The sequence below is a fragment of the Delphinapterus leucas genome, chromosome 9, assembly GCF_059928025.1.
Source record: "Delphinapterus leucas isolate spDelLeu-1000000601 "Yukka" chromosome 9, BTC_Dleu_Yukka2, whole genome shotgun sequence".
Lineage (NCBI taxonomy): Eukaryota > Metazoa > Chordata > Mammalia > Artiodactyla > Monodontidae > Delphinapterus > Delphinapterus leucas.
Genome location: NC_143137.1, coordinates 18,583,475 through 18,599,075, shown reverse-complemented (window position 1 = coordinate 18,599,075; position 15,601 = coordinate 18,583,475). Strand labels below are relative to the sequence as shown.

Sequence of the window (15,601 nt, the reverse complement as noted above, 5' to 3'; positions counted from 1 at the left end):
TTCTACACCTCCACCCAGAGCTTTTCCTTCCTGGTGCCCTGGGACTTACTGACCCTCCACACCACCAGCATCTCTTCCCCCCTTCTTCCCGCAACAAAGGAGCTCACTGGATGGGCCTGTCTGTCTCCTGCTTACCGCAGAAGAGATCAAAGGCAAAAACGAAACTCATGGCACTGCACCATTAGAAGAAAGGAATAAACATTCCTATGCCAAAATACCACAGCAAAGGCCATATGGCAGAGGGGTGCAAAGGATACTGGGTGATGACATTCATGAGGAGGTAGAACCACATGATGGGCACTATCACACCAACGACTGGAACCTGATATAATTCTGCAGAGATTAAGAGGAGAGAGAGTTGTATCACTTCCGACAGCTTATGTTTTCATCTTTTTGAACAAAGTAACACAGATGAACATAACAGAAATAGAAGCGTTATTTCTCTTGCAAATACATTTGGATCATACACTACTTACTTGCCTTGATTCGAGGCTACACCAGCCTCAAGAGTCATTACATTGGTTTCTTAAAACAAATTATAATTTATTTTACTTTAAAAAAAAACTCTTTACCGTTCACCTGAATAGAACCCCACTTTACAGAGAAAGAGTGTGAAACACAGAGAGCTTCAGAATGATATGATCTTAACTGACAGTTAACACAAGATGTAATATAACCCATAACTAAATGCCATTTGGAAATATGTTCAATCCTTAATCAAAGAATTCTAAATTATACAAGGCTGTACCATTCTATATCTATTAAGTTAGCAATTGAACATTTATAAATAATATCCTAATCTGGCAAGGTGGTAGTGGAAGTAGCAGCCATTCAGTGGGTGAAAGTATAAATTGGTGTTTTTTTTGTTTTGTTATAAATTTATTTATTTTATTTATTTATTTTTGGCTGTGTTGGGTCTTCGTTGCTGTGCGCAGGCTTTTCTCTCTAGTTGCGGCAAGAGGGGGCTACTCTTCGTTGTGGTGTGCAGGCTTCTCATTGCGGTGGCTTCTCTTGTTGCGGAGCATGGGCTCTAGGCGCACAGGCTTCAGTAGTTATGGCTTGCAGGCTCTAGAGCGCAGGCTCAGTAGTTGTGGTGCACAGGCTTAGTTGTTCCACAGCATGTGGGATCTTCCCGGACCAGGGCTCGAACCCGTGTCCCCTGCATTGGCAGGTGGACTCTTAACCACTGCGCCACCATGGAAGCCCTGGTGTTGTTTTAAAAATCAATTTCACAGTATGTATTAAGGAGCCATAAAAGTATTGCTTCTTATTCTTAGGAATTAATCCTAGTTAATTCAAAAGAAAAAAGTTTTATATATTTTGCAGTCATATTTATAATAAGGAAATACTCTGAGTCAATCTAAATGTCCAATGATAGAGCAAGGACTATGTAAGCTAAGGTAAGCAAATTAGATGAGGCGTTATATACGTGACAAAAAAAAAATCGTAAAGATTATATATAGTCATATAAAAAACTCAGAATGAAAGTGAAAAAGCAAGTATAAAATTATATCTACACAAGGATTACGACTATGTAAGAATGTATGCGAATAGAGTCAGGAAGGAAACTGGTAAAATGAAATTAGCTCACGTGTAGGGTGATGAACTGTAACTTTCCTTCCTTTAAATACATTCTTATGTTAGTTTTATATCATGAGACTTGCACACTAAATATGTGGGAGGAAATAAAATATCCAAGATCAGAGAATAAGGACATAGTAATCCTCAAAGGGTCAGTTTTTTTTATATTGCTAAATTGTTTGTGGGGCTTGAATTATACAGCATAACTGAGGAAAGTGTAACAAAGTGATGTTGAGATCTGGTTAGTAAATGAACATTAATTTTCTTTTGCGAAAAATAAAAATTCATATATATAAATAATTTATTAAAATTGTATGTCTGGACTAGTGGGAAATCCCCATAATTTGGTATTCTATTGTCTTTAAAACACTTAGCAAGTATTGAAATGAAAAGAAAGTTAACAAATGTTATTACTGTTTAATCACTTCAGAGATTCACCGTATCAATTTGCTGAGGAAAGACAATCAGCATGACATAAAGTATTTAGACAGATGTACAGTTCCCTTAGAACATTCCAGGATAACACGTTCATCTGAGACACTTAAGCAAGAGAAAAAAATGTACACTTAGGAATGATTCTAAAGATTCAATTTTTTGAAAGCAGACGTTAAAAAATTTTTTATAAAAATACCCATCCCTGTGACTTTTAGAAGGAGCATTCTAGTAACTAAATCAATATCAATCCTAAGGAATTTGATAATGTGTTTATTTCCATAGCCCTTTGCTATGTGGGGACTCTTAGAGACCTTAAAAACCACTGCATCAAAAATCAGCTGTATGTCAATTATACCTCAATAAAAAAAAGTCAGGGGCTTCCCTGGTGGCGCAGTGGTTGAGAGTCAGCCTGCCAATGCAGGGGACACAGGTTCGTGCCCCGGTCTGGGAAGATCCCACATGCCGCGGAGCAGCTGGGCCCGTGGGCCATGGCCGCTGAGCCTGCACATCCGGAGCCTGTGCTCCGCAACGGGAGAGGCCACAACAGTGAGAGGCCCGCATGCTGCCAAAAAAAAAAAAAAAAGTCAGAAATGATTGAGTAATTCAGAGCCTTAAAAACTTTCTTACACATTGCCACCATCACACTTTTTGCAAGCAAACGGGACAGGCAATTCTGCAAACTCAAACAGAGAACAGTCACAACTTCACAATCTGTGACCAGATAGCAAACAAATGTTTACTCAGCACCTACTGTCATTCTACAAAATACACTTACCATTTTAGGTCTGAGCAACATGAAGACTTAATTTTAAAACTGTGTATTTGTTCCTTGTGTATTCATTTGTCTGTATAACAAGCTATGTCTTTTAGTAGATAATAGGATTATATCAGTAATTTATTTGAAGTTAACTGGCAATTATTAGCTAATTTATGAAATCCTTTAAAAAGTAATAGCTAGGGGCTTCCCTGGTGGTGCAGTGGTTGAGAGTCGGCCTGCCGATGCAGGGGACACGGGTTCGTGCCCCGGTCCGGGAAGATCCCACATGCCGTGGAGCGGCTAGGCCCGTGAGCCATGGCCGCTGAGCCTGCACGTCCGGAGCCTGTGCTCCGCAACAGGAGAGGCCACAACAGTGAGAGGCCCGCGTACCTCAAAAAAAAAAAAAAAAAAAAAGTAATAGCTAACTTACACTGTAGACATTTGAACTAATTTTGTTTACTCCTGTTGCCTATCTGCCCTGTAACTAGGAAAAAGCCCTGTCATCATTTTTGTTCCTCCTTGCTCAGAGGCAGCTTGGCCTGGATCTGTGAGCAGACTGCCTTTCCCAGCAGAGAACAGGAGTAAAGAAGCTGGACTGCTGCCCAACTTCTCACGGCTCCAGTCACTGCAGTATTATTACTATTTGTTTGCATTCTCAGAACATCATACATTGCACATTCAAATGCAAACACAAATTCCACAGCACAACAGAAAATCTGAAGATACTGTCTTACTTCAGTGACTGGGAAGTGCCTATAAAGGCTTTTGCCGCTGCAGCCACTGATTAATGGCACTATATTCCAGGAAGGTGGAATGGGGACTGTTTCCAGGGTGACAGATGATTTCGATAAGACCATGAAAAAAGCAGTGGTCAAGTCGAGAGTAAAATGAAGACGCTGCCTCTGAAACTGTTAGGTAATTCTACTAGGTAACCCCAAACTCACCAGAATTATTGAATAGAACGGCATGGTCATAAATGTCAGAAGCCAAGAAGATGAAACCAGGAAGTGGAAGGGCATGCTAGGGGAAGAAACATTTCATGTAAATTTAAATGCAAAAACATTATAGAAGAATTAGAGTATCTTTACACTGATTGAAAGTTTTACAAGTTGTTTAACAAGCAATATCAAGAAAAGCAAGTCAGACTTATTTATTAAGTTAAAAGTATCCAGTGCTACTGACCACTTACATTGTAGGGCATGATATCAACCCCCAAATTACAGTTCTTGCCCTTTGAAGTCTGATGGTCATTACACACAAAACAAAAAAATAGAGCCAGCATCCTTTCCTCAACAAAAGGGAATGGAAAATTGAAACACACAGTCATTCTGCCCAAAGGATCTGCTACATTTTACTATTCTTACTATTTACTATAACGGATTTAAAAATTATATGGAACGTGCAGGCAGATTTTAGGGTGTTCAGGAAACTAGTGGGAAAAGAGAGTGGAGGACAATATGAAGTCAGGGATAAAGAAATGAAGACAAGAATAAGAAGAGATTGAAGAGGAAGGGGGAACAATAGGTAAGCAAAGATAAGGTGCTTGACAACAACCCACCACTACTACCACCACGATAACAAGGAATCACAGTAAACATTTACCAAGCAGTTAACTATACACCAGGTACCATGCTAAAAGAAACACGGAAACCAAACAGAATGTTCCTTTATTTTTTACATTCTCAGCCACATACTCTAGTTCTAAGTAAATGTCTCAAGTTGCTTGTCTGCAACTTCAGTACAAACGGTTGGCAGGGAAGGAATCCCTGAGATTACTGAATCTGGAGGCAATGATATCACCATGACCTTGAGGAGCCGGGCATTATTTCAACAGAAAAGACGGGGGAGAAAGAGGAAAGTTAGAGGAGGTGGCTCTAGATCAGCAGTTTCAAACAAGAAGTGAAAGCGTATATAATTAACTAATTAAACTCTCCATCAAAAGAATAAAGCCCATCTGAGGGACTTACTCCTCAAATCCCATCTTCCCCAACTCTCCCAAATGCCTGACCGCACATATTCTCCTCGGCATGGGGTTTCTGAAACTTCTATTCCCTTTCTAGGTTTCCATAGTGGTTTTAACTTGATTTCATCTATAGGAACATTGGGTTCCTTGTCCCTTGGGGTTGTTCCTGGTTGGCAGACATGTTCTGTTCACACTGACTGATAATGATCACCTCGTGTAGAGAACTGTGGCAGCCTATTAAAAGTGCCAAAGTCCGTGGGCCCCAAAACAGTTTATTGGATAATAAATTGATCCTTCGACTACATCAGAAGGATGACATATCACATTTGAAATAACACATTACAATAACAACTCAATAATTTTCATCTTCCCTGGGTTCAAGAAACTGCTTACATTATAAAACAAAGCCTCCTTGTAGTGTTTCCCAAATTGTTTGTACAGAGTCTCTTGGAAAATACCCATCCTTGCTGACATCAGAAGAGCGAAAGTCAGTGCCCCAATACCTAAAAAGCAAACATCGAGTTACAAGATGCCTGCATTTGCTAACTTCCAGATCTTTTCTTAAAGAACATTAAGTTCTACAAACATTACACACTAAATGTGCAACATGTACAAAATTTAAAAAGAAATAAAAATCAACCACAATATTACCATCCAGTCCTAAACAGTTTGCTATCTCTCTCTGTATATATACTTAGGTAGATATTTTATGCTGAGACAGGATCATAATGAATATATAATTTTATATCTTGCTTTCTTCACGACCTTTTTCCTGGATTTTCCTTCAAGTCATTCATTAAAATTTTTTCAAAAGTATGGCTGCATATTATTCTATCATGTGGATGTACCATACTTAAATGTCTTGTAATAGAAGAATGGTTAGATTACTTCCAATTATTTCATCATTAAAATCAATGTACATCCTAGTACATAAATCTTTAAACAAAATGTTGATTATTTCCTTAGGATACACTCTCATAAGGGGGATTACTGAGTCAAAGGTTGTAGACATTTTAAAAACTCAATACATACACATACTTTTTTTCCCAGAAAGGCTGTGTCAATTTACCATAAACAGTTTATATGGAAATGGTTGCTTACTTTTTTTCCCAGAAAGGCTGTGTCAATTTACCATAAACAGTTTATATGGAAATGGTGGCCTTACTGCATCCTCAGTAGCAATGAGAATAATCATTTATTATCTTGCCAATATAAGAGACCAAAATTAAAAGGTACTGCATTTTGGTTTCAATTTGCATTTCTTTGATTACTAGACTAGCAAGGCTGAACATAAGTTTACTGAACATTAATTTTATCCCCATGAATTGTGTGTTCATGTCTTTTGCAAGTTCTTATTGGATAAAGTATCTTTCTAATAGCTGATAAAGAGCTTTCTACGTTAAGAACAACAATCTAAAGAGATAAAGTTTCAAAGTCAAGAGGCGAGGAGAATAGTTCTTTCATTGCTACTTTTCTTCCATTTGGTCAGTCTCAATATCTTATTGCCATCACTAACTTTCCCCTCTCTATCATACACAGCAAGGGCAAAGCTCTATAGGAGTTGTTTAATTAATTCAACAAAGAGATATTTGTATTTTTGAAAACTCCCCAGGAGATTGTGATGATCCGTCAGGTTTGGGAACATTGCCATGTGGAACAGCTTATGAAGAAAATAAATCTAAGATTTAGAAATGGGTCCCTTGGAAATTTAAAGACTCAACTGCTGTAATGTGCCCTCCTTTTGTAGAAGCTTCTGCTCAGCAGACAGATCATAAAGAAATGGATGATACTCTGTTGCTCCCAGAGAGTGTGATGGGCAACTAGACACAGACTTTTCTTTCTACACCAGTGGCAACCAAAACAGCATCCATGCTGTAGAACACGGTACCATGAATACAGACTTTTTTTTTTCGTTTCTTGAACACTAAGGTTCAGAGATATATAATCCCAGATGCCTCTCTCTTCTATGGCATAATTTGTTTAGCCAAAGCTTCTTGCCAAGAAACATATCCCTTAGGAGAAACCTCTGAAAACAGAACCGCAGAAGCAATTAGCTTTATTGTAATTACTGTACTTGCCTAGAAACCACCATGCAAATGCCTGGAATCCATCATTCTCACTCGAGCTGGACTGGGAAGTCTAGGAAACAAGAAAAAATAAAAGGTACAGAGACCAGAACTACATTCAAGGGGCCTCAATACAAGGGAAATATTTATGTTACCCATTTCCCTCTACTCTTCTCTTTCAGAGATTTAAATCCTTGTATTACATGAGCACTTACATTTATTATATCATTAATAAGTACCTGGGCCCCCAAGGCAAGTAGTGAATAGAAATCATTTGTGAACAGATTCTTACCACCTGCTTTGCTGACATGAAAGTGCAAATAAATATCCCCACAGACACCAGGGCAATGGAGGCATATTTGAATACACTGTATCTGCAAAAATAAGAAAAAGAGCACCTCAGGAAAGCACAGATACAAATTTCCACATGACGTTGACAGTCAGATGGTTCATGAGAGTACAAGTCACCAAAACACAATCAAGGGGAGCACTTCCCAGCAGAGTCCACGTAAGTCTGTGCATGAAAAGAATCAGGATGCCGACTAGTTTCTAAACAGTGCCCTTTCTGGTGGTGTTTAAGACAGTTTGTTTCCCATAGTTTGTGCACCAATAGATTGTTTCATCAGAAAACAAAGACAGACCAGACATGACAGCCCATCCTGCTCTCGAGTCCAGATGAAAGCCTGCTAGATCTTAAGGGGTGCCTGTTGCTTTCCCTGGCTTCTGGGGCCCAGACCTGAGTGTGAAGAGACACAGCATGAGAGGAAGGGCGGAAGGAATATCAGGGACAAGCAGCAGGGGAGGGCACTGTCTTTACGTCTCTTAAATATTGTTTTGAAATGTTGGCATAGTTGGATAAAGCAAGTAATATGAAACTAATAGGACTATTAGCAGTAATAAGAGTGGCATTTCACATTAACTAAAATAGTATCAATTAACGTCCCTCTCAGGCTCTTGGTGATAAAGCAAAAGGCCTCAGACAGGAATGAAAAGAAGTTAAAACCTTACATCTGAAGTTTTCTACTCAAATACTTTGTATAGTTCTGGTCACAGCGCCTCAGAAAATGGCCAACGGAACTGGCTGCGGGGCAGAGCAAGGGGCCAAGTGCACCACGCTAGAGAAGAGGGGTGGGCGAGGACACAGGCGCTGCTGCGGGCAGACAGAAACGTAAGGGAACTCTCCAGTCTGCAAAGATCAGACAGGGAGGTCTCAAATTCAGGCCTAAACAATAATGAAGGGCATGGTTAAGGTGAATATAGATTTGGTCTTCAAATCCTGGAAAAGGGAACACACTATAAACTTGACGGGTGCTACTCAAGATAAACAAAAGGAGAGAATTACTAAACCATGATATTAGACAGTTAGCTTAGGGAAATTCCTGTTCTCTGGGGGATACAGACTGGAGAGAGTCAAAAAAGACTTAGAGAGATTCCAGATGACAGACTAAAAACAAGCTCTTAAGGAAAACTGCAATGTTTAAGGCCCCCTGACATTTGGGGTATGTCAGGAGAATACATTCCTTTTATAATAAGTTCTTTTGTATCCCTGCTATGCGCCAAAATCAAAGGTTGGAAAGACCACGGGTCTGTCCCAATGTGACCTTTACATTACCAAGAAGCACAGGGGTCCCTTCAAAGATAATGAACCTGACCATTACCTCTGTGTGCCTGAATAGAGAGAACCTAGAAAAGAAATCAACTACAATGGTGCTTATCTGGGGAATACATAAGCCTCAGGAGACAAAGAGCTCGTGATAAGGAGCCTTTTCATGACACAGCCCTTATTACTTAAAAACTCTAGCTTCCCACACTGAATTGACAGCTACTTTCCAAGCTGGTACGGAGAGTTTTAATACTTCGGGCTGGGTACTGAATACATTGAAAAGCAGGCACCAACTTGCACGATTTTGGTCTCAACAGTGAGGATGAACTTCCCCCTGAGAAGTGTTCCAGACTGCACGGGCTGTCTCTGCTCCACACCTCTCCTCCCTGGGAGTGAGGCTCCGAATGAAGGTGAGAGACAAATGCTTGGCAACAGCATCCCAGATACTTCTGATATTTCCCAGCCGTACCCAGAGAGAGCCACTGGTGACAGTTACAAAGAACGGTCCTGAAACTTTTTATCGCATCTTGTTTGGCCACTTGGGCCTTTGTTAGCAATTTTCTTTATAATACGTATGATTATTTCTTAGCTCATTATGTTGTATGCTTCCTAGGACAGCACTGTCCCACAGAACTCCAGGGAAGCTGGCAACGCCCCACATCTGGGCTCTCCAAGGCGGTCACCACTAGCCACGTGTGGCTGCTGAGCACTTAAAACGTGACTAGTGAGATGGAGAAGCTATATACTTAATTTTATTTACTTTTTAATATTTAAAATTAAATGTAAATAGTCACATGTAGCCAGTGGTGACCACGTGGGACAGTGAAGTTCTAGAGCAATTGGCTTCGTAGATTAGTATGGTACTAAAGATTCAACGATGACAGGAGTTTATTAATTCTACACAGAGAATATGCTGCTCCAAAGCCACAGGTGGGGCCTCTCACCTGGTCCACTGCCTCGGGAATGAGCACCACTGTCACAGACAGACCTAAGAAACAAGGCAGATGGCCAAGCACAAACTTATCATCACTATGAGAAAAGGAATCCAGATGAGCTTATGGCTGGGGCTCAGCTTATCCTTCCTGTACACAAAATATAAAAGAGTATTGTTTACCTTTTCTTCAAAATGATAATTCCTAGAATCATGTTGGCAATTAGAGAACCCTGTGAAAAGAGACAACAGAGTTTTAGTGCACTAGGGAAAGGAGATAACACAATTCAAGATAAGTATGAACAGGGGCAAGGTGGGGGAAACAGCTGGAAAGGAGGAGGTTAGGATGAATGATCAGTGAGGTACACCATGTTGCTAGGATGGCAGAAGTTACAAACCATAACAATCTACACGTAAAATAATACAACATTTTAAAGTTGACAATGAGAATAAAAATGATCAATTCTCAATAAGGGGTCAAAGCTGAAGCTGGGCTAGCAGGAATGAAGTATGTTATAGACGTATTTTTGTCAAATTTCCCATCTGATTTATAGGAGCCTTTAACAAGCTTCTCCTCGCCCAGTTTGACTGAATGAAGTTGTGCAGGGATCTGTCTCTTGTCTGGAAAGTTGTCAATCAATCAGCAAGTGTCTACTGAAAGTCTATTCTGTGATCAATGCTCTGAAGGTCATCTTAGTCATTATAATCACCTCTGGAAAGTTGCTTTAGGGACAGCACATTCCATTTCACAAAAATCTCAGGCCACACAGAAAAGTTATAATTCCAATTTTTACGTATTTTGCATTCTTCTGCGATCCTAACTATATTCCCTCGAGTTTCTTTCCTGTTCTTCTGGGAACACTCTGTTCTTATTTATATACAAACTAGCTCTCCCACCATGCATGAGGCAAAGATGAAAACCTCTGCTGCTTTGGGAGAAACCCTACCTTCATCAAGAATTTCCTTTTATGTAATTATCTGAAGTCTCTATTTTCAAAACAAATCAGAAAAGAGAAGTATCTATATCATGTACTAGAAGTCAACGTAATTTCATGGAAGAAACAAAGAGTGATGAGAAATAAGTTAAATAACATTCATAGCAAGAACGAATATAAAACCAACCAGATGAAGAAAATTAAAGGTAAAATCTGTTATCCAGGGAAATTTTAACTTTCCTTTTATTAATCGCCTGTAAGACCTCTGATAAATAAAAGTAAACCACCCACTTTCATATTTTTTTGCCCTACTTCTCAGATGAAAGCCAGCCTCTGCTTATCCATCCATGAGACCTAGTCTTACACCCTAGACTTTACTCCTTACAGGCCCTTTCTACTTTTGTCATGTGTTTAATGGACCCACTTTGCTGCATTTTCCAGAAGAACATGTTCACATGAGCCGGCAGACTTACAGATCTAAATATCATGTGCAGGGGCATGGCGATGTTGAGATTCAGGGCGTAGTTGTTGACCACGCTGACGGTGAAGAACATGGTCACCATTATGGCGTAGTACCTGAGAGGCAGAGACGACAGCTCATCACACAGGAGCCACGATTTCAAGAAAACCAAGTAGAGAAGGAAATACATATTTTTGGTTTAAAAAGTCTTGTGCTTATTTCCTCTGGATTAAAAGATCGTATCACTATTACCATGTGAAGTCAAGCACCAGGTACATATGAAAATACTTCACAAAGCCAGAATAACGTGGAAAAAGTTTGAACTATAGAATGTGTTCCAAGAAACACTATTTTAATATTTTTCTAGTATGTACAGCAACTATAAATGAGGCTTCAAAAAGAGTTACCTGATAGACAGCAATAGGTTTTTTGAAGTGAATGGATAATTTTTATTATTGTATCAGTTCTTTGTATATAATTTTCATGTAGCTCTAAAGAACTTAAAAATTGTTAAACTCTCTCAAATATTTCCTCTATACACTTGTTTATACTATTAATTTTCACTGTTTCTAAAGAAAAGATGTGCTAAGTCAAGGCTTACTTTCACCCTAGCAACTGTTAAAATTATCCCACCTTGAACCAGTGGCCTCCAAATTAATGAGGGCATCATTTGACTTGCATAGATTTGTATTTAAAATTAGGGCCCCTGTTTTTTGAGAATGTATAGGTCTTTAAATAATAATAAAAAGCAAAAACTAAAAGAAATCCAGGAACTCTAATTATTTAGAAAGATAAAGGGATGAACACAAATAACAAGTTATAAATAAATAAATTAATTACATAATTTTTAAGATGCCTTTCATACATATCAGCTTAAACCATTTAAAAGGCCATTTTTTGGCAGGTCAAAAGGGATTGAACATCAGCAATTTCATATGATTCATCCTGATACATTCAACAAGGGAAAAATAATATTTGAAGTACATGGCTAAAGAATGCAGGGCAAAGGTGAATAAGTGGTTCCACATTCTTCAGGAATTGTCGAAAGTCTTTGAGCACAGATCCCCATCCTTTTCACCTTTGCACATCTGGAGAAGGTGACAGCAGTGAGTCTCAAGTTATCTTCCCTGACAAGAACCAATTTTGCGTTCCTGGTGAGGTAGGGGGCTATCTGCCCGTGCACACCAGGGCTAAAAGAACACAGTCTGGAAAGTCTGAAGAGCTTTACAATGAATGCAGAACACAGTAATACACACATGCAAAGTTACTGGTGAGAACTACTTCACAGCTTATAAATAATATACTACTGGTGATTTCACAAGCTTTCTTGCCCAATTTTCCTAGTTCAGTCTTGAACAGATGCCATCTGGAGACAGAGGTCATCAAGTTCTTTCAGGATAATTAATTCCAACTATTCCACATCACTGCCTACATAGTATTGCCTAGAAATCGCTCATGGGGATGAATGACATGAGCAAGATTTTGATTACGTCTTCCCAGATAGAAAATAAAATAGGCGGCACGAATTGCACACATGGGAGCATGGTTGTTAGGGCAGGTTCATGGGGAGCCTCCAAGGGCAGGTTAGGGAGTTTGGGCTTCACTTTGAATCTAACGGTGACCTGAGTGCATGTGGAGTGGGTGTCGTGATACAATGGTAGGAAGCTGAAATGGAGGGATGAAGAGGTGATAGGCAGGAGGTCAGCCAACCAGGCTATTACTATAAAAGTCATGGTGAGAGTGAAAACGTTCCTGAACTATGCTAGTGGCAGCCAGAGAAGAAAGAAATAGTGGAAGGAGGAGGGAAAGGACCAGAGGAATCAAAAAATGCTGGGGTTCCTACTCTGATATAAATGCTGGTCTTGGGAGCAGAAAGTTTTATGCAGATACTAAAGCCAATGGGGGAAGGGAAAGTATTCAGAATATTTAGCATCACCTTGGGATATTTAAAAATGCAATATTAGTGACAAAATTCAGCCAGATTTTCTACAGCGGGCTACTCAGGAAGGCTGCAGAATAACACCAATGAATCTTAGCCAGTCCTTGGATGCATTCACGCCAGAACGTCCCTCTCGAAGGGATTAAGTGACACTATCCTACTAAATACAACTGGATGGATCACACTTGGAGTGTGTGTGGTTCCGCCTTTTAATTTAACAACAAGGACCTATTGTACAGCATGGGGAACTCTACTCAGTATTCTGTAATAACCTATACAGGAAAAGAATCTGAAAAGGAATGGATATATGTATAACTGAATCACTTTGCTGTACACCTGAAACTAATACATTGCAAATCAACTATACCCCAATATAAAATTAAATTAAATTTAAAAAATACACCTTGAGGGCTTCCCTGGTGGCACAGTGATTGAGAGTCCGCCTGCCGATGCAGGGGACACGGGTTCGTGCCCCGCTCCGGGAAGATCCCACATGCCGCGGAGCGGCTGGGCCCGTGAGCCATGGCCGCTGAGCCTGCGCATCCGGAGCCTGTGCTCCACAACGGGAGAGGCCACAACAGTGAGAGGTCCGCGTACCGCAAAAAAAAAAAAAAAAAAAAAAAAAATACACTTTGATTTCAAGTCTCTCACAACAAGAATGCTGTTTTCAATACACTGTTCGTTATAAGATCTGCCCTGTTTTCCGTTTGGCCCCGTGAGTATAGTTATGCAAATTTGGACTAATGGATGGAGGTCTGGAAGCAACAATTTTACCTTAGCTTGCAGTTCATTTTCTTTTGGTTGAGGTGAAAGTCACATAACATAAAATCCACCATTTTAAAGTGAACAATTCGGTGGTATTTAGCACACTTACAATGTTGTGTAACTACCACCTCTATCTCCAAAAGCCGTCAGTCTTTTAAAAGTAACAACGATACCACTCTTAACATATTTGATAACTTTACCAACAAGAGGAAAATATGCATAACTGGTTAAAAATTGGTTGTCACACCAGGCCTTTGACCATATACCAGACAGACACAGACAGACACACACACACACACATATATATAGTTGCCTCCATCAGAGTTATTTTAAGTGTCGTGGCAGGAATTTTATTCTAAGAATAGGCTCCCTGCAGTGTCACAATGTATTAAATTCAGAAAATGAATTATTCTACTGATATATTTGGTACCAATCTTATAAAACGATGCCTCATATTCCTTTTGTATAGGTACCAGAAAAGCTCTTAACTTAGGAAAAAAAAAAAAAAAAGGCTAAAAAGAGACTTCAATGTGCCATACCTTATTGGGATAGCTGGATGCTTCCTTCCCAAATCAGCTTCAAAGAGGAAGCCTTCCACAGCGATAAATAAAAATTGTGCAAATGTCACGATGTTCCCGCATCCTGGATGCTTCCTGTGTAGTGAATAACAAAAAGAAAAAAAAAAAGACACAGAAAACTGAGATAAAGGGCACTAAGAATTGTTTTATTCATAGTTCAGAATAACAGGGAAGATGGATTTCTGTTACCCATTGTCCTTCTTTATCTCAGTTTTCATATCCCACGGATCACACACACTTAGCAACAGACCCACCGAGAAGAACATCAGCTTTCTTCCTTTACTCTTGCACAGGTATAGCAGGCCATGAGTAAGAATGATAACGCTCGTTCCTCGAACTATGATACAATTTTCCCAGTAAACTGTAGGAAGTTGGTCATAGGTTCTCGTTGAGATCCTCACTTAACCAAGAGGGCTTTAGTCCAGATCCTCATCAGCTTGGGCACAAGGCCCAAGGACAGAAACATGCTCAGATCTCCTGTAATGTTTACATATCCTCCCAACCAGGATATCTCCAAGACTGCTGTCAATCAAAGACTCCTACCCAGTGTTAATGACAGGGATTACCTTCGACAGAATCCCCATGGGGGCAACAATGGTGAGGGGCTGGGGGCGGAATCTTACTATTTTTCTAAGTATAAAGCAAGGGTTATACGTACAGCACGTAAGTCCATATACAGTGTACCTGCAGAGAGATGATTAGGAAAAAATGTCTATAAAGGGTCTTTGGTGGGGGCGGGGGGAGGGGCAATAATGAAGACAGGACTGAGGAGCACTGCTGTCTTACTAGTCTCCACCACCCTCAACACAAATGTATCAGGGATTCAACAAACGTTCGTGGAATTCAGTGGAACCTCTTCAGTGATCTACTCAAGGGTTGGCGAATCTTCCACAGTGACCGTTACGAGCAAATCTACAAGGTAGAAAAGTTCCTCTGATATCAATCCCTCTTGAGGCACTCTGTGAAAGTTAGTTACTTCAAATGTTGTGGTTTTCTTGAGCTTGTCCTCCATGAGGCACTGCCCAATCACTGGAAGAAGGACAAAGTGACCAGCTGTCTTTGTCCTCCTGAGGCCTCCAGAGTTCCCACATTACCAATAATCCCATATTACGAAATGTAGTGCCCTGTTCTGCATTTTCATCTTAACCAAAGACATTTACCCAAACCTACTGATTAGAGGGATTTAACTGTATTATTATATATTAATATAATGCTATTTATTAAAAACAACTCCACTCTCTATTGGTGGTATTAATATTAAACAGCAGTGCCAAGGTTCACATTCTTAAATGCTCCCATCAGGTATAAACATAAACAACGCCAAGCCTAAGCCATTCCTGTGCTCACCATCGGAAGCGGAACTCCTGTTCCGCTTTAGGATCCACTACCTATGAAGGCGTCCTTGAAAACTACTGCTCTATATCCAATTCAACGTTTTCTTTTAGCACTCCTTATGTTTGAGGGACAGGGCTAAACGTTGCAGGAATCCATAAATAACCATGTAAGACATTTCCCTCAGTCTAGGAGCTAATTAAAAACATTAGCCTAAGTATGACTGACAGGAGAGGGAACCTTAGCTCCAGACAGT

The 15,601-nt window shown here is 39.8% G+C and overlaps 1 protein-coding gene across 1 annotated transcript in view; it reads right to left on the bottom strand.

The window, feature by feature from the left end:
* Positions 1-15,601, bottom strand: part of SLC35B4 (solute carrier family 35 member B4) — a 57,866-nt gene that overhangs the window by 23,221 nt on the left and 19,044 nt on the right. The window contains exons 2-9 of the mRNA XM_022580762.3: positions 13,975-14,088; positions 10,745-10,847; positions 9,520-9,569; positions 7,095-7,176; positions 6,815-6,875; positions 5,130-5,239; positions 3,718-3,793; positions 258-333 (exon numbers count right to left, since the gene is read on the bottom strand). Of these exons, the coding sequence (XP_022436470.1) occupies positions 258-333; positions 3,718-3,793; positions 5,130-5,239; positions 6,815-6,875; positions 7,095-7,176; positions 9,520-9,569; positions 10,745-10,847; positions 13,975-14,088 (672 nt within the window). The remainder of the gene's footprint in view (positions 1-257; positions 334-3,717; positions 3,794-5,129; positions 5,240-6,814; positions 6,876-7,094; positions 7,177-9,519; positions 9,570-10,744; positions 10,848-13,974; positions 14,089-15,601) is intronic.